The sequence below is a fragment of the Lepus europaeus genome, chromosome X, assembly GCF_033115175.1.
Source record: "Lepus europaeus isolate LE1 chromosome X, mLepTim1.pri, whole genome shotgun sequence".
NCBI classification, from domain to species: Eukaryota; Metazoa; Chordata; class Mammalia; order Lagomorpha; family Leporidae; genus Lepus; species Lepus europaeus.
In genome coordinates this window covers 82,401,892-82,429,146 of record NC_084850.1, presented here as the reverse complement: position 1 = coordinate 82,429,146, position 27,255 = coordinate 82,401,892, and the positions used below count along the sequence as shown (strand labels likewise).

The 27,255-nt window shown below is 40.8% G+C and overlaps 1 protein-coding gene across 1 annotated transcript; it reads left to right on the top strand.

Moving 5' to 3' along the window:
• Positions 1–10,580: 10,580 nt before the first annotated feature.
• On the top strand, positions 10,581–19,096 carry CDX4 (caudal type homeobox 4). The gene is made up of 3 exons (XM_062184429.1): positions 10,581–11,082; positions 17,606–17,751; positions 18,890–19,096. Exons 1-3 carry the CDS (start codon positions 10,581–10,583, stop codon positions 19,094–19,096), a joined length of 855 nt encoding a protein of 284 aa, XP_062040413.1.
• Positions 19,097–27,255: the final 8,159 nt, after the last annotated feature.

Here is a 27,255-nt window from a genome sequence, read left to right as displayed (position 1 = left end):
AAACAGAATAAAAATATGGCACAGCTGTTGGAATTACCAATAAGCATTTTTTTAAACCATTCAAGGGTTGAATAGGAAAAGTAGACAACATGCAAGAACATATAGATAATAAAAGTGGAAAAACTAAAATTCTAAGATACAATCAAAAAGAAATACTTGAGATCAAATATACTGAAACACAATGAAGAATGCTTGTAATGGACTCATAAATAGACTAGACTTGGTAAAGAAATGAACCTCTAAGCTTAAGAGTATGATGATAGAAACCTCCAAAACTGAAAAACAAAGAGAAAAATAATGAAAAAATAACAAAATGTTTAATAATGCAGCAACTATAAAAGATGTAACTGTATAATAAGAATATCAGAAGAAAGAGCCTGCATTGTGGCGTATTGGGTTAAGCCACCACCTGTAACATCGGCACCCATATAGGCACAGGGGGTTAACCCACCACCTGCAACAACCAGCATCCCATATGAGCACCAGCTGGAGTCCTGGCTGCTTCACTTCTGATCCAGCTCCCTGCTAATGTTCCTGGTAAAGCAGCAGAGGAGGATGGCCCAAGTGTTTGAGCCCCTGCACCCACATGAGAGACCTGGAAGAAGCTCCTGGCTCCTGGCTTCAGCCTGGCCCAGCCCCAGCTGTTGAGCTCTCTCTCTCTCTTTCCCCCCTCCCTCTTTCCCTCCCTTTCCCTCTCACTCTGTCTCTGCTTCTCTCTCTGTAACTCTGCCTTTCAAATAAATAAATATTTTGTTGAAAAAAAAAGAATACCAGAAAAAGAAAGGTAAGAAATAATTGAAATGACTAAGAATTTCCCAAAATTAATGCCATTTAACTACATCCAGAAAGTGAAGAGAATATCAAACTGGATAAATGAAAAAGTATTTAAATAAAAGACTCTCCCCCTTGACTTATTATATTCAAACTGCAGAAAATGAAAGATAAAAGAAATTCGTGAAGGAAACCAAACATAAAAAAAAAAATCTTACCTACAAAGGAATAAGGATAAGAATTGCATGTGATTTTCTCAGAAATCATGCAAAAAGGAGAAAGTTGATTAAATATGTTAAGTTTTAAGAAAAAAAATTATACCAACCTAGAATTATGTAATTTGGAAAATTATTCTTCAAAAGTAAAGAAGAAGTAGACTTTTTCAGACCAAAAAATCAGATTTTATTGCCTGAAGACCTGATTTACTTGAAAGATTTAAAGAATTTCGGGGCAGGCATTTGGCTCAGCAGTTAAGACAGTGTCTGGAATGCCTGCATACCATAATGGAGTGCCTGGGTTTGGGTCTCAGCTCCACTTCAAATCCCAGCAGGTGATGCCTTGTGTAGTTGGGTTCCTGCCACCAATGTGGAAGGCCTAGATTGAGTTCTAGGACCCTGGCTTCAGGTTGGCACAGCTCTGGCTGCTGTGGGCATTCGGGGAGTGAACCAGTGAATGGGTAGGTTCTAACTATCTATCTACCTCTCTCTCTTAATCAAAATAAATAGATAAGTTTTAAGTAAAGAAAATCTAAAAAAAAAAAAAAAAAAAAGCCTGTAGTTAACTTCATACTTAGTAGTGAGAAACTTGAAGCTTTCTTACTAAGATCAGGAAGAAGGCATGGATGTCCCTTCTCATCGTTGCTTTTCAACATCATACTAGAAATCCTAGCAAATACAATAAGACAAGAAAAGTAAATAAAAGGTGTGTGAATTGGGAAGGAAGAAATAAACTATACATTCACACATGACATGACTGTATAGGTATAAAATCAAAAAGAATTACCAAAAACCTCCTGCAACCATTGAGCAAGTACAGCAAGGTTACAGAATATTTAAAATAAAAACATCAATTTATTTCCAGCAATGCGCAAGTGTATTTTGAAATAAAAACATACAATTATTTAAATTATCACCAAAAAAGAGGAATGTTTAGGTGTAACTCTAATAAAATACACCACAAAACACTGAACAAAATTTAAAAAAGGAACTAAATAGGGGCTGGAGCTGTGGCATAGCAGGTAAAGCCACCATGCAGTGCCAACATCCCATTTGGGTGCCAGTTCCAGTCACAGCTGCTCCACTTCTGATCCAGCTCTCTGCTATGGCCTTGGAAAGCAGTAGAAGACGGCACAAGTCCTTGGGACCCTACACCTGCGTGAGAGACCCGGAGGAAGCTGCTGGCTCCTGGCTTTCAATAGGTGCAACTCCAGCTGTTGCAGCCATCTGGGTAGCGAACCAGAAGGTGGAAGATTTTCTTTCTTTCTTTCTTTCTTTCTTTCTTTCTTTCTTTCTTTCTTTCTCTCTCTCTCTCTCTCTCTCTCTCTCTCTCTCTCTCTCTCCCCCCCCCCACCCCGGCCACTCTGTAATTCTGCCTTTCAAATAAATAAATCTTTTTTTTTAAATTGAACTAAATAAATGGGGAGGTATTTTGTGTTCATAGATAAGAAGATATCATTGTTAGATATCAGTTCTTCAAATTTGATCTATAGATTAAAGTGTAACCTCAATCAAAACCCCAGTAAGTTATGCTCTTAATAAAAGTAAATTGAAGTTTATATATAGTGACAAAGGTTCAGAATTGCCAATTCAATACAATGGTCCTGGACTTACGATGATTTGACATACAATTTTTAAATTTTATAATGGTATAAAATGATATGCATTCAATAGAAAAATCTTTGAATTTTCATCTTTCAATTAAATTACATGAGCTATTCAGCTTTTTATTATAAAATAGGCTTTGTAGAAGATAATTTGAATTATTATTATGAAAAATATACAAAGAATTTTTATAATTCAATAAGAAAGAAATATGATTAAAAATGAGCAGGAGACCTAAACATACTCTTCACTAAAGGAGATATACAGGTAGATAATAAGCATATAAAATATATTTACATGATATGTGATTAGAGAACTGCAAATTAAAACAACAGTGAGATACTGCTTTATTAGAATGCCCAAATTCCAAAACACTGACAACACCTAATGCTGGCAAGGATGTGGAACATCAGGAATTCTCATTCATTATTGTTGAGAATGCAAAATGGTGGCCATTTAGAAAACAGTTTGGCAATTTCTTATAACACTTTGCACTCCTTGATATTTATCCAAATTTGAACACTTGTGTTAACACAAAACTCTGCATGTAGATTTTTTTTTAGAAAACAGATGTTGAGTTCATTCTGTAAGTTTTGAATGAAGAAGGCCCTTATAAAGCATCAAAGCCCAGAAATCATAAGGGAAAAGACTGATGAAGTTAATCATATCAACTTTAAACAAAATACGGAACACAAAATCAAATGACTTCTTAGAGATTTGGGGAGCATTTTTGCAGAGACATGTCTATTAAGTTTTTGATTACGCATCTTATATATGGATTCCAAAATTTTTGCACTAAAACAGGTCACAGGTCATCAATGGCATAGGGAGAGACAGGAGGAGGAATCTCTTCCAGACTCTTGATGGGGCAAATAGGTGAAGAGTGGTTCAGGTTTTTTTTTTTTTTTTTTTTTTTGGATGTTATGTCTGGAATACAACTAGTTGAGGAAGAATACCAAGACTCTAGATTCTTTGAGTGTGTCCAAGTCAGAAAATCAGCAAGAACATTGTCCATCTGATTCTCACGGAGATAAAACCTGGGATTTATGAGTACAGAATTAATAAAGCCTTAGAAGTGGATCAGGTCATTCAGAGAGTATAAAGAAAAGCAAGATATAGAAAAATAGGTGTCCAAGTTGAGCTATTTAAAGTGGTTTCAAATGTTAAAGCTTAGGCAGAGGAACCTACACTGGCAAGCACTGCTTCAGAAGAGATTCCAGTTTGGAATAGAAGATTCTGATGTGAACAACTGGAAAACAGTCTTCAGAAACAATAGTAAAAAACATGTCTTGTACCTCTGCCCAACCCCTGTGTCTGTCACAGCCAGAACAGTGGCATCCCAGCCTCTCAATCAATCTGTTCATCAGGAGTATATGGGGCAACCAGGACCCTAACTTCTCAATGTGAGAATCCCTATGTCCTTGGCCTGTTCCCAACCAGAGTGGGGAGAGTCTCACACATTCCACACCACACCACAATGGTCTACACCAAGATTTCTGATCCCATTCAACAATGGATGTTTATAGCAGGTTTATACATAATTGCCAAAACTTGGAAGTAAACAAGGTATCCTTCAGTAGGTGAATTGTATAAATCAACCAGGCATATAATTGAAATATTAATAATTGTTTATATTATTCAGTGATAAGAAGAAATGATGAAGCCATGAAAGACATGGAATACACTCTTAAATGCACATTACTTAGTAAAATAATCTTAAAAGGCTACATAGCATATAATATAATAGCATATAATTCCAACTCTATGACATTTTAGAAAAGACAAAAATATGGAGACAGCAAAAAGTTCATTGATTTCCAGGGATTAGGGGAAAGGATGGATGAATAGGCACATCACAGAGGATTTTTCTAAGATTTATTACTTTATTTGAATGGCAAAGTGTGTGAGGGGGAGAGAGAGAGAGAGAGAGAGAGAGAGAGAGAGAGATTCCATCCACAGGTTCACTCCCCAAAGGACCCCAACTGCCAGAGCTGGGCCAGGCCAAATCCAGAAACCAGGAACTCCACCTGGGTCTTCTACGTGGGCATCAGGGGTCCAAGCACTTGGAACATTCTCCACTACTTTCCCAGGAGCATCAGCAGGGAGTTGGATTGGAAGCAGAGCAGTCAAGACCAAACAAGCACTCTGATATGGGATGCTGGTGTCACAAGTGGCAACTTAACCCTGGGCCACAATGCTGGCCCCAAGCACAAAAGGATTTTAAGCTGTGAAGCTGTTCTATATGATACCACAATGGAGGACATGGGTCACATATTTATCAAAACTCACAGAATATACAACACTAAAAGTGACTATAAATGTAAATTGAAAACTTTGGGTGAAAATGATGTGTCATTTGTAGGTACCCTGATTCTAACAAATGCACTATTATGGTGCAAGATTTTTTTTTTTGACAGGCAGAGTGGACAGTGAGAGAGAGAGACAGAGAGAAAGGTCTTCCTTTTGCCGTTGGTTCACCCTCCAATGGTCGCCGCAGCCAGCATGCCACGGCAGGCGCACTGCGCTGATCCAAAGCCAGGAGCCAAGTGCTTATCCTAGTCTCCCATGGGGTGCAGAGCCCAAGCACTTGGGCCATCCTCCACTGCACTCCCTGGCCACAGCAGAAAGCTGGCCTGGAAGAGGGGCAACCAGGACAGAATCCAGCGCCCCAACTGGGACTAGAACCTGGTGTGCCGGTGCCGCAAGGTGGAGGATTAGCCTATTGAGCCGAGGCGCCGGCCTAGTGCAAAATATTGATAGTGAGAAAGACTGTTTGTTGGAGAGGTTCCATATTTCTTTTATCAAAATGTTCACCCATCCCAGTGCTTCCTGGCCCTCATCATGGGCATGCCCTTCTTCAGAACGAATCTACATCTCTCTCATATGGTCTTGCTAGTTTTCCCTCTTGTCATGTTTTCATTGAAGATATGCATAACATTCAGCCTATTATTTTCCAAGTCCTGATCCCCAGGCTCTGAATGAACATCGTAGTCAGACTAGAAAATAATTCACTGGCTGCTTCTTACTGAATGTTTGACCTTGGACCAGTATCTAAACCTTATTGAGTCTCCATTCCCACCACTATACCCCCCAACACTGTAAAATAGGGCTCATATCATCTGTACCCTTTGATCATAAGGAGCCTGATGGGAGACTGCACCAGCAAAGGCACAGAGCAGCTTCTGTCCTAGTGTATATGCTCTGTGAACTGGACTTATGGTTCTCTTTTCTCAGACAGCCAAGACTTACATTTATATTTATACTTTTCTTTAAAGAACCAGCCTCCTTCATCCTCTCAGACTCATAGTCTGAGACTACCCTACCATGGCTACAGTGTTGGGTTTGTAGTGTCTCCTGAATACTGATTGACCTGTCTGCCTTCCTCTTTCCCCTCTTTTCTGAAAAAAACCCTCCTTAACATGTCCCTCCTAAGTTCTGGGACCATAATAGGCAGTGGACCCTATCTGCCTCCTCACACATACCTTCTCTCTCCCAGAGTTGAGCCACTTTTGGATGCCAGAGAAGCCAGTTTTTTTCACTACACAGACTCTTAGCCTTTATCTCAGAGCCTTGGACTTTCCTCATTCTTCTTGTTCCCCTGACCCAAAACTGAATAACTCTAAGGGCAGGATGAGTATAGAGCCCCAATATTACACCATTTCAATGAGTACTTGAACTAACTACTCACATTCCAACAAAAGAATGTTGATCTTTCTTCAAAATATGCCTTGGTCCTAATGCATTAGGGAAGGCCCAGAGCCTTGGAAGTGGGAAAGCCCATCACAGTGATGAACATAGACTAAAAGGACATGAGGATCCTGTCCAACCAGACATGCAAGCATCAGCATTGTTAAGGCTCAAGAAGCTCAGGGAAGGGATTTGGAGTAAGTGAGGAAGGCTGTGTTTAGAACAAAAGTTAAATGTCAGGGATAACAAAACTGTCTTGGGTCTTCAATCTCTGAGCATCTTGCCTGCATAAATGTAGGCTAGAAAAGTATGTGCCCTGTGGAGCCTGTGTTACTCTGAAGATTACAATATTATTATGGCAAATTGTTGTGCACACTGTTCAACACTGAATCCTCTCAACATCCCTATAGAAGGATTTCTATTGTTTGTCCATTTTTTTTTTCATGTTTTAAACTAAGGCTGAGAGAGGTGAAGTGTCTTTCATAGGTCAACAGTCAGTTGTGCTGGGGTTTAAACCCTAGTTCCACAAATCACGTAGTAATGTGTGCCTTGGTAAGTCCCTGCTCTAAGTTCAGCCTCAGTTACTATGTCAATAAAAAGGAACTTACACTATGCATTTCTCATCTCTCTCTCAGCAATAGAATGGTCCCAATGATGGACAACTGGATCCAAGTTGCATATTACAAAGAAACCCCTTCTCCTATTCCTATGCCCCTGTAGAAGTACAAACCAGACCTGAGTCTGGGAAGTGGAGGAGGATTAAGGAAGAGTGTAGTTGGATGGAGAGTAGCTGTGGGGTACTCTGGCAGCACTGAGAGACCACACTGAGCATAGCAATTATTAACCAGTTAATGAAATCCTCCTTTGAATTAAGTATACTAAAGAAAAAGGTTTCCTAAGATTTCTATAGTCCATCACAGGTGAACTGTGTTACTTATAATGCATTTTCACATTCATTTTCTCCTTCAAGCCTTACAATGAATCTTATCAGTGGGGCTCATCCCAGAATCCAGCAGAAGCCCCATTTGACCCCTACCTCTCTAAGTCTCAGAAAAACTAAACGATCACTCCCTAGTGGCACTATGATTACTACAGTGAAGTTGCCTCTCCAGATAATCTTTAGGTTAAGAAATAAAAAGTCCTAGTCAAATAAACTAAACTAAATCACCTTGCCTATTCCCTACTACACACTGATACACACACTCAAACATACATGATGAAAACACAAACCCAAAGGAATTTTTACTGGCTTCTCTTATAACTGTCCCTGGAGCTGGGTCAAATGGTGATTTCTAATCTATATTTCCAAGGTCATTTATTGATTGAGCACACGAATGCTTCCTAAGACCCTACCATGTGCAAGGGTATTTCACTTTGCTGGACTCAAACACACTTCCCCATACCCCTTCAAGGTGTTCACATCCCAAAAGATTTGGATAAGATCTCAAATGACTCTAAGACAGACAAAATAGTGTCAGTTATTCACTTGTGGAAGTTTCCATTTGAGACAAATGGAAAAGCATCACTACATAGGGCATTAGGGAGGAGGGAGCATTTGAGTCGAGTTTTGAGTAAGAGGGAGAATTTGGACAATTCTCTCCAAATTTTGAAGATTTGAAGAGAAACACTCTAGGAAGAGGAAACTACATGTGCAAAGACACATTTTGAAGTACAAAGAGTGCTGATCTGGTAGTCAACAAACCAGTTCTTTCGCTTCTTTAAATATTACTTTCCTCTCTTAAGTCCTCCGTTTCCTCATGTGTAAAATGATAATATTAAGTTAACTTCTAAAGGTCTTCCGTGTGCATGCATTCTGACTTATTTTTTCAAATATCAGGTAATCTAGTTTGCTTCTGGATAGAATAAGTGAAAGGGAATAATGCAAGGGTAATTGGGTTTATGCTGTGAAGTCTTGAGCCTGAGAATTGGAACAGAGAAGAAAATAAGAAACCAAGCACCAGTCTGGAACCCTGACATGGTACATTTAGTCTGGTACCAATTTACAAACGTATACTTTGCAGTCAGGATGGCCTAGAACTGGAACCTAGCTCTACAACATGCTAGTTGTGTGCATTTAAATAGTAATGCCACCTATTTGAACCTCAGTCTCTTCATAGTTATATGGGAATAATAATAAATAACTCATAGGGCTGTTGTGAAGATTAAATCAGACCATGTAGAAAAAGTGGCTACAGCATGTTACTTTCTTGTACCTTAGTCCCTTCTCCACAGCACCAGGATTCAATTAGTCTTGGCTGGCCAATTATTTGTTCTTCTCTGAAACAGGCTTCAAAATATATCCAGATTACAACCACTTCTCTCCACCCCCCACTGTCATTCACCTGAATTATTGAATAGCTTTTTAGTTGATCAGCCTGATTTGATTTTTCCCACTTACAATTTATTCTTAATCTAATGACCTGAGGGATTTATTCAACACTTAAGTCAAATCATGTCCTGCTTCTGCTCAAAACCCTACAGTGTATACCTACTTCAATTAGAGCAAAAACTAGAACCTACCTCTGTAGCTTTTGGACCTCATCTCCTCTATCCACACTGTCTTCTTGCTCTTTCTCCAATAGAAGACAAACATTCTCTTTTCACTTATTTCCTCTGTCTGGATCCTCTCTCTTTATAACTCAGTTTGTCAACTCTTGTATTTTACTTTAATGTTATTTCTCAGTGAAGTTCTCCTATACCACCAAATTTAAACTGACAACACCCCATAGCATTCTCTAAAGTTTTTCCCTGCTTTTTTTCTTTGTAGCATTATTATGATTATCATTAAATACCATAAAGTTTAATTACTTATTAATGTATCTCCCCTCTAGAATATAAGATTAATAAGGTCAGAGACTTTGTCTGCTACTGGTGTCTCCATACACAGAACAGCACCTAGAATACAGTGGTTTCATACTGGGTGTCAAGCACTCAGTTAAGCAGTATGCATACATTACCTCAGTAAATTTGCCTTGTGATGTAGGTACTGTTAGGATCTCTATTTTTAAATGAAAAAAAATAGAAAACAATAAAACTCGGAGAGGTCAAGTGAGTTTTCCAAAGCCAGAGAGAGATTAGCTAAATGGGATTGCAGATTTGGGTTGGACTGTGTGGAGAAGCACATTCTTTTAGTAGAGAGTAACCTGGATTTAAGGCTGTGCGAAGTCTTGAGGGAAAAGATGGACAGGGGGACTATAAAGATCTGCTTTCTTGAAGAAAGATTTTGAGTGTATTGGCATCTACCGGCAATACCCATGTCTTTTTCAATATTTAGAGCTTTACAAAGCAAACATTCCCAAATCTGTTAGAGCTGCTGTGGATTTCAGACTGCAAGGATTCTGACCCTTGGGGTGTTAATTTTGGAACAGAAGCTATACCTGGAAGGAATAGACACCTGAGATTAATGAACTGACATGAAAATGGGAGAGCCCACTATCCACATTGGGCTCCTACCCCAGGGCTTACATTTTCGTAACCTACCCTCTTAGTCTTTCTTTAATTTGTTATATTTGCAAAGCAACGTAGAAATTCAGCCTGCCATCACCGGACTGTAATGAGAAGAAAGCAGAGCAGGACTGCTGTATCCCCAGTGCCTACAGCAGTTCCAGGCTAGATGTTCAATAGATAATTGTGATATGAATCTCTTTAAAAACAAAGGTCTTCTAATGAGGGATGGGGTAGGGAGAAGAAGGAAAGCCCCCTTTCAGTAGCATCATGGGCAGTGCCAAGTCTAAAATCCCTACCAGGGAATGTGGGTAGAGGGGAGACCATGAATGCAGGCTGGGCCACGGGAAGATCAGCGAAAAGGCAGAGGCCTGGTGAACCCCAGAGAAAAGTACTTTGCCCTGCTTCTGTGCGTCTCTATTTCACTTTGGAGAGAGCTCGTTCAAAACCCCTGGAGAAACATCTGCCTCCAAAACTTAAGACTGGTGTTACGGGAACCAGATGGACAGAATCAAGAAAGCTGAGACAGAAGAGCCCAAGAGCTTGAGGCCAGGGGCACAGAGTGAATGAGTTCCTGTGAAAGTGAAATGGCCCTTCATTTGAATGCAAATGTTATGTAAAAACCTGAAGCCCCTTGACGTCAGCCCAGCCATTGGTGGCCCATCTATACTGGGCTACGAGTCACCTGGAAGCCCTGGGGTAGGAAACGTAGGATGGAATAGTCTGAGGGGCGCAGAGGAGCTTCTTGCACAGCTCCATACTGACCGATTTATTCTTTGCAACTTTTCAAAATCAGGTTGGAGCTTCACTGAGACCTCAGGATGGCTTAGGGAGCTGCTTTTTTCTAGCCAAAGCATCATGTACGGAAGCTGCCTTTTGGAGAAAGAAGCGGGCATGTACCCGGGCAGTCTCAGGAATCCCGGAGTGGGCAGCACTGCCGGGGTGGGCAGCTCCGGGAGCAGCGGGAGTCCGCTGCCAGCCTCCAATTTCACTGCGGCCCCGGTTTACCCGCACTACATGGGGTATCCTCATATGCCCAGCATGGATCCTCACGGGCAGTCGCTGGGGGCCTGGAGCTCACCCTACAGTCCCCCCAGGGAAGACTGGAGCGCCTACTCTGGGCCGTCTAGTACAATGGGTACAATGCCCCTGAACGACATGACCTCGAGCCCCGGCGCTTTCTGCTCACCCGACTACAACAACCTGGGCACCACCGGTGGTGGAAGCAGCGGCGGTAGCCTACCAGCCCCGGCCAGCGGATCACTGGTCCCCATTGACGCGGGCACCTCCGACACCAGTTCCCCCAACAGGAGCCGCCACAGCCCTTATGCATGGATGCGCAAAACCGTGCAGGTGACTGGTGAGTAATGCCCACACAATTTTTCCTTCCTTCGCTTTTCTTTGTTTTTCCTTGGTCAGCCCGCCCTCTTATTCCTCAAGCCTCTCCCAAGAAAGTTTAGTTGAGCACCTCACTCCGTGGCTGGCTGGCCAATTTAGGTACTGCAATCCAGTGCGCCTGAGCCCAAATGCCCCTGGGTGTGGCGCTTGGGACTAAATCTAACCTAGGGATTTTCCCACTATTCCCTGCTCAGTGGAGGGAACGAGTGCATAGACAATGGACATGTAAACCCCCAAGGATTAAGATCCAATCCTGTATGTAGTTGTCCAGATGGGAAAGCTGATGCACTGGAAAGCTCAACTGGTGAACGAGAGGGCAGCCTTGCCGTCCCGATGTCAAAGCACTGTAGCCCGTTCCATTTCCAAATCCTTTCCCAACCGAGGGGCCGGTCCCCCACAAAAAAAAAAAAAAAAAAAAAAAAAAGATATTGGCGTTCAACTTAGATTCACGGTGCTTGGCTGGCAATACACCCTCCAGGATAACCATGAAATCTCCGACGGCAAAGTACCCTCCTCACTTTGGCCCCTTAAGAAAGCTCTGGCTTCCTTCGCCGAAGTTGGCAGAGGCGAGTTGACCTCAAATCCGCTGCCTTCTTTCAACTTTCCTCCCCCCAGTGGAAGCGTTGAGGCAGGCAAAAAGGCTAAGGCACTGAGCTGACACGTAATACCGTACGACTCAACCTTCACCTCGGCGGGTCGCAAACGAATATCAGCACTAAGTGGCTAAAGCCCTCGTCAGGCTGCAATATCTGAAGCGCAGGGTCTGAATGCAGGTGTGCGATAGCGCGCGGGCACACAGTGAGCCCAGCTTACAGCCCACGAGCAAGCCAGCGGGCGACCTCTGGAAACTGGGGGCGGGGGAAATGGGAGCTCTGCTTTAATCTTGGATGGGGAGAGGGGGGAGATGTTTGTTTTCAACTGTGGTTGTTCTTTTATCACATTCTTATTATTCCAACGCTTGCTCCCTGTCATTAGAGAAAATTAGTAAAAATCTACTGTCTCACTTTCATCCCTCTGGGGAGGAAATGACATTTCAATAGCATTTGTCCACAATGATTATGCTCCTGTTCACAGTTCTGCATTTTCTCTCCCCTCCAAAAAGCAAAGGCAGGAAGATGCGAAGAGACCAGCTCTTATCATTAGAACTTTTAGCCGAGAGAAGGAAGTTGCATGTAACTAGAACATTATTAGAGTGGCAATCCCAAGTTAAATGTAGAGTTTAAAAATATTTATCTTCAAAACATTTGGGGGTAAATCTGCATTTAAAAATATTTGGATGAGTCATCCAGCTAAGTAGGCTAGAAAATGAAATTAGTATGGGTCAGTCTCAGGGCTGTTATTACTTCTAACCTTAGGGTTGTAATTAACATCCATTCACTAAACCCTAATAATCAGCAAAAGATGCCAAAAACAAAACAAAACAAAAAACAACAGAAAAGTAGCAACCCTCCATCTAGGATTATGTTTTGAAACACTTTAGAAGAGGAAAGTCATTGGCATATTGTTTGGAATAGAGATCAGTGGAAAAAAGTGACAGGATAAATTATCTTGATCCATAAATATTCTTTTTAAGAGGGAAAATATGACAGATTTCTCTGCTTAAAAGTCATCCATTTGCATTTTTTATGAGCCAGAGTCTCTTGGGTAATTCTGGTGCCATGAGAAGTTTAAAAGTGACCTCCTTAGTCTGTGGCATCTTCATCATTAGTCATCCCCTCAAACATGACTTTACAATACCACCTTCACAAGATTTTCTCTCCAAATACTGGAACTTTGTTGACTCTTGGCAGCCTATCCTATTGATAAGGCTTTATCAAATTCAAAATTTATTTCAATTTAATATCTCATAAATGAAAAGTTTATGGAAGAGGGCTCTTATGACATTTTAATAACATTTTCAAAAAATTAAAAAATCTCATAAATGAAATTATTCCCTTGATATATTATTGTAGACCAAGTTGCATATTTAGCAACTTAAGAATATGATGAAAAATGTGGACATTCCTCCCAGGAAAATGTACAAAAAAAGCATATCAGCATACACACATCTAAGTAATGTTTTTTATATTTGGGGAGATTAATGGAGCCCTTTTGTGGACATCAGGTTATAAATGTCACTAAAAATTTAAGCCAATCACTTCATTAGACCATTCCAAACAAAAATACACCTATATATATTCTTAGCACATAGTGGGTGTTAAACAAATATTGGTTAAATTAATGAATAAGTCAGATCCTCCTAAATTTTCCACTTCAGTCTATAGTGCTGTAAGATAACATATGGTTTATGGCTTGAGGAAAATAGATGAACTACAAAATGGAAGTCATCCCTCCAGGATTGAGGTAATCAAATGAAAGTTCTTTCCATTGCTGAAGAATGTCTCAAATAGACTTAAGTAAAAGAAAAATATTTGTATTATATGACAACCAGAAAACATTTCATAGTGACTGCTAGAGCATTTGCTTTTCTAATGAGAGCAAGGAGACTGACACGTAGAGCAAATGACTGCTCCATAGATGATTAAAGAGTAAGTTTTTTGTTTTTTATTTCTACTCAGCTCTCCAACTGGCTTATTCCAATACAGAGCTCATTTTAAAGATTACGTGAAAAGTCTGACAGGAAAGCTTTTGTGGAAAGTTAAATATTTTCATATTTTAAACATTGTTGATACATTAAAGCAAGGAATTATATTTTTCATTCTTTTCTTTTATACAGAGTTGTGGTCCTAGATGAGTGTCAAGGTGGGAATCTAAGCAGAACTAGAGAGACACTTTCTTGTTAGGGGTGGTAACAAGGGGGAGAGGAGTAAGTAACTTTGATTCTGATTAAGTTAATGGAAGTTATGTTTTAAAAACTTTTTTAGATTAAGACACTTCATAAAATGGGTTGCTTAATAACAACTGAGGCTTATCATTTCTTCCTTAGTTTTACTCATTTAATTGGACAGCTTTTTCTTTTTCTTTTTCTTTTTTTTTTTTTTTGACAGGCAGAGTGGACAGTGAGAGAGAGAAAGAGAGAAAGGTCTTCCTTTTGCCGTTGGTTCATCCTCCAATGGCCGCCGCGGTAGGCGCGCTGCGGCCAGCGCACCGCGCTGATCCGATGGCAGGAGGCAGGTGCTTATCCTGGTCTCCCATGGGGTGCAGGGCCCAAGCACTTGGGCCATCCTCCACTGCACTCCCTGGCCACAGCAGAGAGCTGGCCTGGAAGAGGGGCAACTGGGACAGGATCGGTGCCCCGACCGGGACTAGAACCCGGTGTGGACAGCTTTAAAAAATGAATTTGGGTGCAATTTTAGCTAAAAGCAGTGAAGTATGTCACAAAATGAAGTCTTTGTGTGAGGTTGTATAATACTCCCTACAGAAGAAAACCCGTTTTCATCATCTTCCTCTCTACTGCCAGCATCATCATAAACCCTGGGTTTAGAGAGTAATTTTCTGCCTAACACCACTTTCTCAGCCAGTCTCTCAAATAAGCACCATTTTCATTTCACCTAGGATAGGTCATCAGATATGACAACATTTGCTTGCGAAACCTGTGGGGATGTCTCCTGGATGATGGGAAAGACTCCATTTATCTTGAACTATGGAGGTTTCCCTGAGTTTTGGGGGAGGAGGCAATGAAATCTCCAGGACAGATAGAAGTAGCTCTTTATTCCAGGCCAGCTCTCTGCTATGGCCCAGGAAGGCAGTGGAGGATGGCCCAAGTCCTTGGGCCCTGCACCCACATGGGAGACCAGGAGAAGCACCTGGCTCCTGGCTTTGGATCAGCATGATGCGCCGGCCGCAGCGGCCATTGGAGGGTGAACCAACGGCAAAAAGGAAGACCTTTCTCTCTGTCTCTCTCTCTCTCACTATCCACTCTGTCTGTCAAAAAAAAAAGTAGCTCTTTAATAAACCTCCCACTTTGTTACTTTCCACAATAACTCACTACAGCAGCTGAGAAGGGAATCCCTCACTCACCTTTGGAAGTTGCATAATCTCTAGGATAAGAGAATAGCTTAAGCAATAAAAGAAAGTACTCTTGGTATTTTGTTGGTGCTAGGGAATTGGGATATGGACATTGTGCTCTGCCAGAAAATGTCCACACTCCCTTCAGTCTGGTTGCATCATTTAAAGATAAGAAGCAATAGTGGGGCAGGGGGCCAGGGAATAAGGAGATAGTTGGGGGAAGAGGGCAGAAGAGCACCAGAAAATTTGAATTTTTTCTCTTCGTAAACTGTGCAGTCAGTATTTTCCCTTGAGTTACATCTTCTTGGGGTTTTAGGTCTTATCTGTCAGACTAGGACAACAGACCCTTTTTAACACTTCACATGCCTTTGATATGCATCCAGGCTCTTCCTCATCCCTCCTTTCTTCAGGGGTTATATTGCCGGAAAGGGTGAGGATTTTCATGGCAAATAAAGAGGCCTGGTCTTGACTTTATTATCCTCAGAAGAAACTACAAGAGGGGAATTTATGACCAATGGGGGAGGGGAAGCACTGCAACCTTTCCAGAGTTCTTGAAGTCTGGTTATATTTACTGATTATCAAAGAGCAGAAAACTCAGACACACACAAGTTGAATTTTAACCCCTCTGCCTCCAATTAGAATTTAAAAGCTCAGCCACATTGGGATTAAGAAGGGTTTCAGGAAACATTCCCTCTAAAATGTATTTTGAACTCAAGACTCGAGGTTCTGGAAATAAATTAAACCTTTAGTTATCATTTTGTCCCCAAATATGCATTCTGTCTTTGTAACATACTAAAAGCCAACCCTTGCTTTCCTAAGTTTCTGTTTGGATTCAGAAAATCAGCTCAAATATTTGAGCTTTTAAGATAGATTAACCAAATGAGGCTCATCATTTTCCATTCTCAAGGGGGGTAAATTTGGCTTAGTTCATTAGTCTATGAGTTATTCAATCATTTCAGTTTAATCCTAAAATATATTTCTCACCTAGAATTTGTTTCTACAGTCATGTCTTTTTTTTCTTTCCTGGAGATGAAAGGGTGTCTGACATTTGTTTAGGGCTTGTAAATTCCAAACCAATTGGCTAGTGTTCCTGAATGTAAAGAGGGTTCAGGATGGGATCTGATGCTATGTAGCTCCTTTGTTAGGCCTGTGCCTTAACACCTCAATAGAGTTTAGGGAACTACTTTAAAGGAGTCTTTGTCCTACAGATCGCCCCCCCAAAACCTCACATCAAAAACTACCAGGGAAGATCAGAAGGAGTTTCTAAAAGACATAGAAAAAAGAAAGAAGATCCTGGAGGGAGTTAGAGAAATTGAAAAGAAAGGGAAACTTCCTAATCACCTTTGGAAAATTTGAAAGGAGGAATAAAACTCTATTGGAAGGAGGGCATGAGAAATTAGTTAAATGTTGTCACACAAAGCAAATGTTTGGATATCCATTCAACGAGCATGGAATAGTTAATTTATTCTGCCTAAGTCAACATCCACTACTTTCCCCATTCACTTTCCACATGAGAATAAAAATTAGTTTAAGATTCTAGCCAAAAAAAAAAAAAAAAAACCCACGATTTTTTCCCTAGTAATACATAATAGGGGTTGTTCTGGAACAGAATCTGCTAAGTGACAAGAAATGTTTTTAAATTACTATCTAAATCAAACTGTCTCTAGGGAGTCTATATAACTATAATGTCAAGATTACCACACTTGGACATTCTTATGTTTTTTTAAGGATTTATTTATTTATTTGAAAGTCAGAGTTACACAGAGAGAGGAGAGGCAGGGAGAGAGAGAGAGAGGTCTTTCATCTGATAGTTCACTCCCCAATTGGCTGCAATGGCTGGAGCTGCACTGATCCAAAGCCAGGAGCCAGGAGCTTCTTCCGGGTCTGTCACGTGGGTGCAGGGTCCCAAGGACTTGGGCCTCTTATGTTTCCCAGCATGTATAGACTTGAATAACATTTAACACACTGAACTAGGAGTTAAATGTATGTGTTTGGATTCCTAGTCCTCAGCTCACTAGCATTGTCACTTACTTAAGCTGAGTCTCAGGTTCCTTATCTGTAAAATGGGGATAGCACATTATGCATTATTCCAGAGGGTAGGTAAGAGATTTAATAGGAAACAGTCTGAAGGGACCACATAAACTACAAAACTCATGCATAATGGATTTACCACTGCCACTGCCATTCCCATATGTGAGTAGAGGAGAACTGAAAATCATGGGTTAAGTGTTTAAGCATTTTAAATGTTTTGACTTAATAGTAGATTAATGGTAGTGTGTGATTTGACTGATTATTTTAGAAGAAACGTTAATTAGGAGGGATGTTGCTTTCATACATAGATAGATATGGATAATACAGCATAGATGAGAACACATTCAGTGGAGAAATGGACTTATGACATACTTGGTACAAAAATATACCTGCTTTGTATTTTAAAGTAATAGATGAGGGTGGGAAGAGTGGCTATAATTCCTTCAACTAAAATAACTTCCAAAAAAGCAGACTAAGGATAAATTTAACGCTTTCTCTCCTAACAGGGAAAACCAGGACAAAAGAAAAATATCGTGTGGTTTATACAGATCATCAAAGATTGGAGCTTGAAAAGGAATTTCACTGCAATAGATACATCACCATCCGAAGAAAATCAGAGCTGGCAGTTAACCTGGGCCTTTCTGAGAGACAGGTACACTAGCAGTACATCCAACATGTCCCATTTACTCATTTCAATAGGCTGAGATTTAAGCGAAGTGTCTAAACAGGAGTGGAAGAAAATCACACTCACCAAGTTCTCCTAAGACCCATGTTCATCCTACTGAACCTTCTAGCTTAGTCTCTTTGGTTCATGAGTTTATTAACAATTCAGTGTGGTGGACATCATGTGGGTATAGAAGCACCAGATGAGGCTTAGAAGGTAGAGAAGGATTACAACTCCAATAGAATTTTCAGTCAATGGAAAGCCTTGATCTGTTTCCCCATGTAGTCATAAGCAATGTATGAAGTGAGTTTTGGCAGCCACGGCAATCACCAGGTTCATATCAGTCCACCTATAACAGTAACTTAATACTAATGAGTCATTGTTTGTTCTGTTATCCACAGTAGGAAATTTAATTGTCTATAGTCTATATAATCCTATTATATCTGCCTGAAATTTAGTTTACTGTGTGTACTCAATAAAGAATAAATCATGTTAAGGATTAAGTTTCCGTTTGCTCGGACTTTATATACCTATCTGACATATTTTTACTTGAGTATAAAAGTAATTCTGGAATCACAGAATTCTAGAATTTTAAAGTCCATTATTGTACAGGCTTATTCAAAACAGCTTGCTTTCAACCATGTGTGAAGGCACATTGGCATCACTCTGGTCTTTACCTCTACCAAGAGGTATATAGCATTTCATCATCCTTGTTCACCCAGTTCTGTTTCATTAACCATTTGCTATTAGAAAATTTCTCTTAATGGCTTATTGCAGTCACCTTTGCTATTTAAATCCCTCCCTCTTCTCAGTACTTCTCAGCATCTCTCACTCTATCATGTCTACCTGTGCAACTTAGAAGGTGGTTAGGTGTAATATAAAGAGCACTGCAGTCAGAGTCAATAGTACTGGACTAGATCTCAATTCGATTTCATGGAATTTTTGTGCCCTTTCTGACAATCAGAGGTTTTTTTTAACATGTTAAATATGCATATTTCACAGGTCAATTGAAGGCTCAAATGAAGTGATGCATGTGAAAGGGCTTAGGAAATGCTACAGTACAGTACAATAACAGCATTCACTATGTTAACTGCATTCTATAAGTCGCAAGATTTTTGTGTTTCAGGTGAAAATCTGGTTTCAGAATCGCAGAGCCAAGGAGAGAAAGATGATCAAAAAGAAAATCTCCCAGTTTGAGAACAGTGGAGGCTCCGTGCAAAGTGACTCTGGCTCCATCAGCCCTGGGGAACTGCCTAACACTTTTTTCAGCAGCCCATCAGCAGTCCGTGGATTTCAGCCTATTGAAATACAGCAGGTCATAGTCTCTGAATGAAAGAAAGACAATGGAAAGCACGCTTTCTTTAGAGGTGTCTTTTTTTGTTCTCTAAGATATCAGCAGGGGAGTTAGGACAGAGTGTCATTCATTGTAAGGCAGTATTTGGAACAAGTGAACATGCAATGGCTTGAAGTTAATTCAGGGGACTGTTAGAAACTATCTCCAAAAAACTCTTGCTACAAGCTGTGCTAACATGTCAGTCACCCAGGAAGCTTAGTGGTAAGCAATACAATTAAAAGCTAGGTTCACGGGTCCTTGCAACTCTGTTCACAATTTCAGAAATTTGCTCCTGAACAGGCTGTAAAAGGCAATTCTGCCAGGAGGCACACTTGTGTATGTGTACCTGTATTTGTTATTTGATACTTAGGTGTGTTCATTTATGCTGTCTGTAGAGGGTGGGGAAAAGGTAAGCAGAAATTTATTTATGTCTAGCTACCTTTGTAAGTGTGTAACTCAAACTCTAACCAAATTTTCCTAAAACAACTGTTCAAAAAGTCATCAAGAGATGATTCTGAGTTCATTGTCACTGATTAATTAAAAATAACAAATAAAAGACCATTTTATCCCTCAGTCATATTTGTCTGGCATCAATTATCTCAGAACTTCCAACATGCAGTGTTGATGTCAAATCTTATCAAAACAATGAAATTAGACTAGAACAACATGGGCCAGCTTGGCTGAGTCATTAACAAGACAGACTTCCAACATACAGAATAAAACCTCCCACCATTCTATCTTTTCACTCCCACTGCTGTTATAGTTCAGGGCTAGTCAGACTTACATAAGCACAAGGGGAGTGAAGTGGTCTCCAATCTCTTCCTGTCATCACTTTTAACCTGTCCTATTTTACTCATTCATGCCATGTCAATCCAATGTAATCCAAGGAGCTGTAGTTTACAGCTTACAAACACACAACTTGGCTAAGAAAGGGGCTATGGTGAGAAGTGTTGCCTGGAGTTTTGGTCAGTAGTCCAGTACATTGTTTGTATATTGAAGAGGCAGATGGGTAGGCTCTGGATTCTTTTAAATTTAGATGGTTTAAAGGAATGGCTGATTAAAATAAGAAAAACGATCAGAGAACAACTTTCTTCTTTCAAAGTTCCATCCTTGTAGTGCTTAAGAAAATTAGAATTTTGAGCACAATGGGTCTTTGGGTTGAATGTTAAGAAATTTGCCTTCCCTCTCCCTATAAAAATCTAAAAAAGAGGGTTTAATTTCTGTAGCTGTCCCTGAAGGTACATCATCTCATCTTGAAAAGGTATAAAATAAAAATTCCTCATCTTTGATCTGACCTTTTCAAATTATATTTTTTACAACACATTTATGAGGAAGGTATCAGCTGGCCTATTTTACTTAAGAAGGAAACTAAGGTGTGAGCAATCAGATCACTTTTGCAAAGGCACATAGAAAGGTAATTGTGGATGATGACATATACATGAATGCTGCATAGGATGCTTCTCCTTAGTCTGTAATGATAAGTCCAAATGAGTACCCTATCCATAAGTCCAAATGAGTACTCCATCCATCTGTTATATGATTATACCATTGGAATTGCACACAACTCCCTAAACACCAATTGGTGGGTAATTACCATTTAAAAATACTGCTTTGCCTTTTGTTTTCTAGCTCCATTACTCTCTCAATCACTGAATTTTGGGTCGCAACCAATTATCTTAATAATGCCTTATATGTGAGTAATATTTTATATTTTCCATGCACTTTCACACTTTCATGCTATTTGGCTTAATACAGGCATAAGATATGCAAGAATTTCCATCCCCATTTTATTATTTAACAAACTAGAGACCAGAAGAACTTAAGAATCTGGTAAATCAATTCACTTCTCTTAGCTCATGTCTTTATGGGGGGGAGGGGGGTGATGATAAGAATTGATTAATTTAAATTCCCTCTCTCTTCAAAAAGCTACTTTCCAGTAAGTTAATGATAAAATCTGGGACCAGAACTCAGATTCACTGATTCAATGAATATGTATCTAGTGCCTACTCTTTGCCAGGCATTGTGATAGGACTTCTTGACTCCCAGGACAGCACACATTCTACTCCACATCACTGCCTCCAATAAATCTGGAACAGCTAATGAGCTGGCGGCATCTGGAGTGCTGAAAACAGAATATCAGCATTTAAATGATTACTTCCTGGGGCTGGCACTGTGGCCCAGCTGGGCACTGTGGCCCAGCCCCAGCCTGCAGCTCTGGCATCCCATATGGGCACTGGTGCAAGTCCCCGCTGTTCCTCTTCGAATCCAGCTCTCTGCTATGGCCTGGGAAAGAAGTAGAAGATGGCCCAAGTCCTTGGACCCCTGCACCCGTGTGGGCGACCCGGAAGAAGCTCTTGGCTTTGGATTAGCTCAGCTCTGGCCATTGTGGTCCTTTGGGGAGTGAACCAATGGAATGGAAGACCTCTCTCTCTGGCTCTACCTCTTTCTGTAACTCTGTCTTTCAAATAAATAACTCTTTAAAAAAAGGAAATGATTATTTCCAGTACAGTAGGAGCAGGATATGGATGTCACCTGTATATGTGCACTCAAATCTTAGATTCCTCATCTTTGCTACCCATCCCCAAAATCATACTTTTCACTGTAGCAATTAGATTTCCCCAGGAATTGCTCTTTCCTGCTGGAAACTTTTGCCCCACAGAGAAGAGACATTTCCCTGACTTTATGGATTTTGGCTCTCTATAATCTGCAACTAAAACAAAGACAATCCAGCTTTTGATCTTAATAGCATATTGTAGCCACGTCCTCTAAGAAGACATGTTGATTCTCTCCAAAACCTGGGGACAACATGCATCCTCAAACTTTTATGGCTAGATTGCGGTGGTGTGTATTGGAGGTATATGGAGGCAAGAGGGTTAAACATCAAAGGTCAAAAGATGCATTCATAGTAGGTTTCAATAAAGAAGTTTTTCTGGTGGGAGATGAGGCAAGAATGAAAGCACAACAAACGTGTGACAGTGTTCATTTAGGGTAGTGAGATTGTTGGGGGACTTTATTCTTTTCATTACTTGTTTTATAATAGGAAAAATGTTTCCATAAGAAATATCTTTCATCCCAAATATTTCTTCAGTTTATCCTCAAAGAATTTGCAGTTTAGAGTCCTCTTTACAATTCATTCAAGTGTTCTAATCTCACCATACCTTTCTTAAGGCCCTGATCTTATCTAGTAGTTGTTTGGTAGCAGGTAAGAAAGGTCTTTGGGAATATCTCACTTTTTTCAAAAGAGGAAGGAAGCAAGGTTCAAGGAAAGTTTTTCAGACTTGGCTCAGATCCAGAGAATCTGGCTGCATTTCTGTATCGTAACATTTTAATACTACCAAGCCATGTCAAGAAGGGAAGGAGAGGGGCCGGCGCTGTGGTGCAGCGGGTTAACGCCCTGGCCTGAAGCGCCAGCATCCCATATGGGTGCTGGTTCAAAACCTGGCTGCTCCACTTCTGATCCAGCTCTCTGCTATGGCCTGGGAAAGAAGTAGAAGATGGCCCAAGTCCTTGGGCCTTTGCACCCACATGGGAGACCCTGAGGAAGCTCCTGGCTCCTGGCTTCGGATCAGTGCAGCTCCGGCCGTTGTGGCCATCTGGGGAGTGAACCATTGGATGGAAAACACCCGCCCCCCATCTGCCTCTCCTCCCTCTGTGTAACTCTGACTTTCAAATAAATAAATAAATCTTTTTTTAAAATTTTTTTTGACAGGCAGAGTGGACAGTGAGAGAGAGAGACAGAGAGAAAGGTCTTCCTTTTGCCGTTGGTTCACCCTCCAATGGCCACCGCGGTAGCGCGCTGCGGCCAGCACACCGCGCTGATCCGATGGCAGGAGCCAGGTACTTATCCTGGTCTCCCATGGGGTGCAGGGCCCAAGCACTTGGGCCATCCTCCACTGCACTCCCTGGCCACAGCAGAAAGCTGGCCTGGAAGAGGGGCAACCGGGACAGGATCGGTGCCCCCGACCGGGACTAGAACCCGGTGTGCCGGCGCCGCAAGGCGCAGGATTAGCCTAGTGAGCCGCGGCGCCGACCTAAATAAATAAATCTTTAAAAAAAAAAAAAAAAGAAGAAGAAGGGGAGGAGAGATCACCAAAGGGATAGATGGAAAGGATATATTGTAACAGGGTATGAAGAACATTTTGGGAGTGCTTGGGGATGTTAATTAACTAAATTATTGTGATAATTTCATGTATGTACACATATGCCAAAACTCATTGATTTTTATACAAAGCAAACACAATATCTCATAAATCAATTGAGCCTTAAGCAAACTGCTAAAAATACAGGTAAATGATTACAATATCGATAACAGAGGAGAGGGAATCACTAGAGGATTTAGCCTATGGAAATAGTCACTTTACATAATTTAGTCTCAGGCCTCCAGATAGGGATTACTTGCTTGTATACTCATGTCTGAATGTGTTGCTGAGGAGGAACACCAATAATTAATAATCATTGGGTCTCTCATATCATGGGAATGGGTTTAGAGGTTAGAGGAAGACTAAGGCATGTAAACATTGACTCTTCAATGTGACAATGAAAAACAAAGAAATGCCCTACTTTGTGAATTCAGGGACAAAATTATGAGATGGTAGTAAAAGTAGATATTTACATGGTATGGTAAAAAGGATTGAAGTGGAAAAATAAAAATTGGAATTCTAATTTTACCTAATTCTGAAACCAAATACCTGCATAATTTTCTATTTTTAACACATATTTGTTTAGCATGCAATTATGACACCTTCCTTTGGGGTATAATGTGATGTTCGATACATGTATGAATATACAATGTGTGCTGATCTGGGCAATCAACATCTCAATCTCCCCATAAACATATTTACAGCATTGGAGTGTCTCCCTTCCAAGCATTCATAAAATATATTAGATGTCAATGCAAGCTGTCTATAGAGCATCAGAACTTATTCCTTCCATCTAATACTAATTTGCTATCAGTTATCTAACCTCTTTCTATCCCACCCCCAGCCTTCCAAATCTTTAGTGATCACTATTTTGCATTCTTCTTGACTTTTTAAGCTTATGCATATGATAGAGAATATATGGTGTCTTCTATGTTTGACTTACTCCACTTAACATAATGCTTGTCAGTTTCATCCACTTTGCTGCAAATAGCAGGTAACATTCTTTTTTATGACTGAATAAAACTATACTGCATGTGTATACTACATTTTATTTATCCAATTATGCACATATGGGCATATAGATTGATTCATATCTGATATATTATGAATAATGTAGTAATAAACATGGGAGTGCAGATAATTCTGATATGGTGATTTTATTTTCTTTGCATATGTACCCAGAAGTGGCATTACTGGGTTATATGGTAGCTCTATTTTACAACACTTTTAATTTAAAAAACTTTTAGAAGACATAGAAAAATTGCACATATGTATAGGATACTATGTGATATTTTGATATATGTCTACATTGTATAATGAATAATCAGAGTAAACATACCTATCTCTTCAAAATCTAACATTTATCTATAGTGAAAACACCAGAAATCTTACCTTTGAATTTTAATAGAGAAATATATAGTGCCTTAACATTATCTGTAGTCACCACACTGTGCAATAGAACACCAGAACTTCATATTCCTATCTAACTTTAACTTGGTACCCATTAATTAATCTTTCTGTGTATCTTCCTCTCCACTTCCCTTCCTATCCTCTGTTAACCAACACAATACCCTTAGCTTCTATGATATCACAATTTTTTTGGACCTCACATATGAAAGATCATGAAATACCTGCCTTTCCATACTTGGCTTATTCCACTTAACATAATTACCTCTATCTCACCCACTCTGTTATGAATAACAAGACTTCATCCTTTAATTCTATTACTTATATGTATTACATTTTCTTTATCCATTTATCAGTGGACAGATACTTAAGTAGTTTTCTATATTCTGGTTACTGTGAATAGTGTATCTTGATTCCTTGTTTATTATTTTTGGTAAATCTATTTTAGATTTTTGCTTTGTGGTTACCATGAGGCTTACAAAATCTTCTTTTAGGCATAACAACCTATTGTGAGATAACAGTAACTTAACATTGATTCTAAAGATAGGAAAAAAAAACAAAAAAAAAGCACATTCTAAATACTAACAAAGAACTCTACACTTAAACTCCATTCCTCTCCTATTTTGAATTTCTGATATTCTGTTAGTAAAACTTATTTCTATATTTCCTACCCCTTAATATTGTAATATAGTTATTATTTCTTTGGTCTTTATGCTGGAAATATGAATAGTTTATGTATTTTAAAAGATGATTCATTTGAAAGTCAAATTTGCACAGAGAGGAGAGGCAGAGAGAGAGAGAGAGAGAGGTCTTCCATCCTCTGGTTCACTCCCCAATTGGCCGCAACGGCCGGAGCTGCACCGATCCGAAGCCAGGAGCCAGGAGCTTCTTCCAGGTCTCCCATGCAGGTGCAGAGGCCCAAGGACTTGGGCCATCTTCTACTGCTTTCCCAGGCCATAGCAGAGAGCTGGATCAGAAGAAGAGCAGCTGGGTCTTGAACTGGTGCCCATATGCTTCAGGCCAGGGCGTTAACCAGCTGCACCACTGCGCTGGCCCCATATGTATAATATTTTCAATATCAGAACATTCTGAATTTGTTTGTGTAGTTAATCTTACCAGTGAATTTCCTACCTTATGATATTTTCTTCTTACTCATTAGCATCTTTCACTTTAAAGAATTCCCTTTAGGGACCAGGGCTGTGGTGTAGCAGTACCAGCATCCCTCCCAGCTGCTCCTCTTCCGGTCCAGCTCTCTGCTATGGCCTGGGAAAGCAGTAGAAGATGGCCTAAGTCCTTGGGCCCCTGTACACACATGGGAGACCTGGAAGAAGCTCCTGGCTCCTGGCTTTGGATCAGCTCAGCTCCAGCCATTAAGGCCATTTGGAGAGTGAACAGTAGATGGAAAACCTTTCTCCCTATCTCTCCCTCTCTCTCTCTGTAACTCTACCTCTCAAATAAAAAATTATTTTTTTTTTAAAAAAAAAAGCTCCCTTTAGAATTTCTTATAATACAGGTCTAGTGGTGATACATTTACTCAGCTTTTGTTTGTCTGGGAACATCTTTATCTGTCCCTCATATTTGAACGACTGCTTTGTGGATGCAATATTCTAAGTTGGAATTTTTCCCCCCTCAGTATGTGAATGTCTCATCCCACTGTCTCCCAGCCTTGAGTTTTTGGATGAGAAGTCTGCAGTCAGGCAAACAGGAATCCCCTTCAAGATTTATTTGCCTGTTTTCTCTTGGAGCCTTGCTTGTTTATAATCTATCTTGAGTTAGACTTGGCTGGGTTGAATCTGACTGACCTTTGATCTTCTTGTACCTGGATAGTTATAGTTTTCTCCAGATTTGTTATATTTTCTTTTTTAGCTCTTTGAATATGTTTTATACCCCTTCGCCATTCTCAAATCTCTGTTGATTCACAATAACTAGGATATTTGTTCTTTTCATGTTGTCTAAAAATTTTAATTAGCGGCCCCGGGCCCCGCACACCGCGCTGCAGGCGCACGATGCACACCACGCGCTCCAGACTGACAGCGGCCAGCGTGAGGATGGTGAGGCTGCCGCTCAGGCTCATCACGTAGAAGAGCAGGTGGCAGGCGGCACGGCCCAGCAGCCAGGCCTCTGTCCAGCGCAAGGCCAGCACCGGCGGGATGGCGACAGCCAAGAGCAGGTCCGCGCAGAAAAGGTTGAGCACCAGGTAAGCTGTGGCTCCGCGGCGCCGTCAGCGGGCCACCAGCACCAGCGCGCACACGTTGCCCACTAGCGACACCGCGAAGATCAGCGACAGCACGATAGTCTCCACCACGCTCAGCACCAGTCGGTGGTCGCCCTTGACGTCGGAGAAGCAGGGGAAGAGGGTACGGTTGATTTGCTCCAGGCTGCCGGGGGCGCCAGCGCCCGCTGTCTGCGCGCACTCAAAGGCCACGCCGGGCGCCGGCGGCCCGCAGCCTTCTGCAAGTGCGCTCATCTGGGAGGTGACTAAGTGTCAAGACGGGGAAAGAGGGAGGGAGTCGGTTGCGACATCAGCCCTCTGGCCCCCTCCCGCCGGAGCTGCGCCCAGGGCGCCCGGGAACGAGGAAGTGGCGCGAACGCCGGCCGCGGCCAATGCGGAGA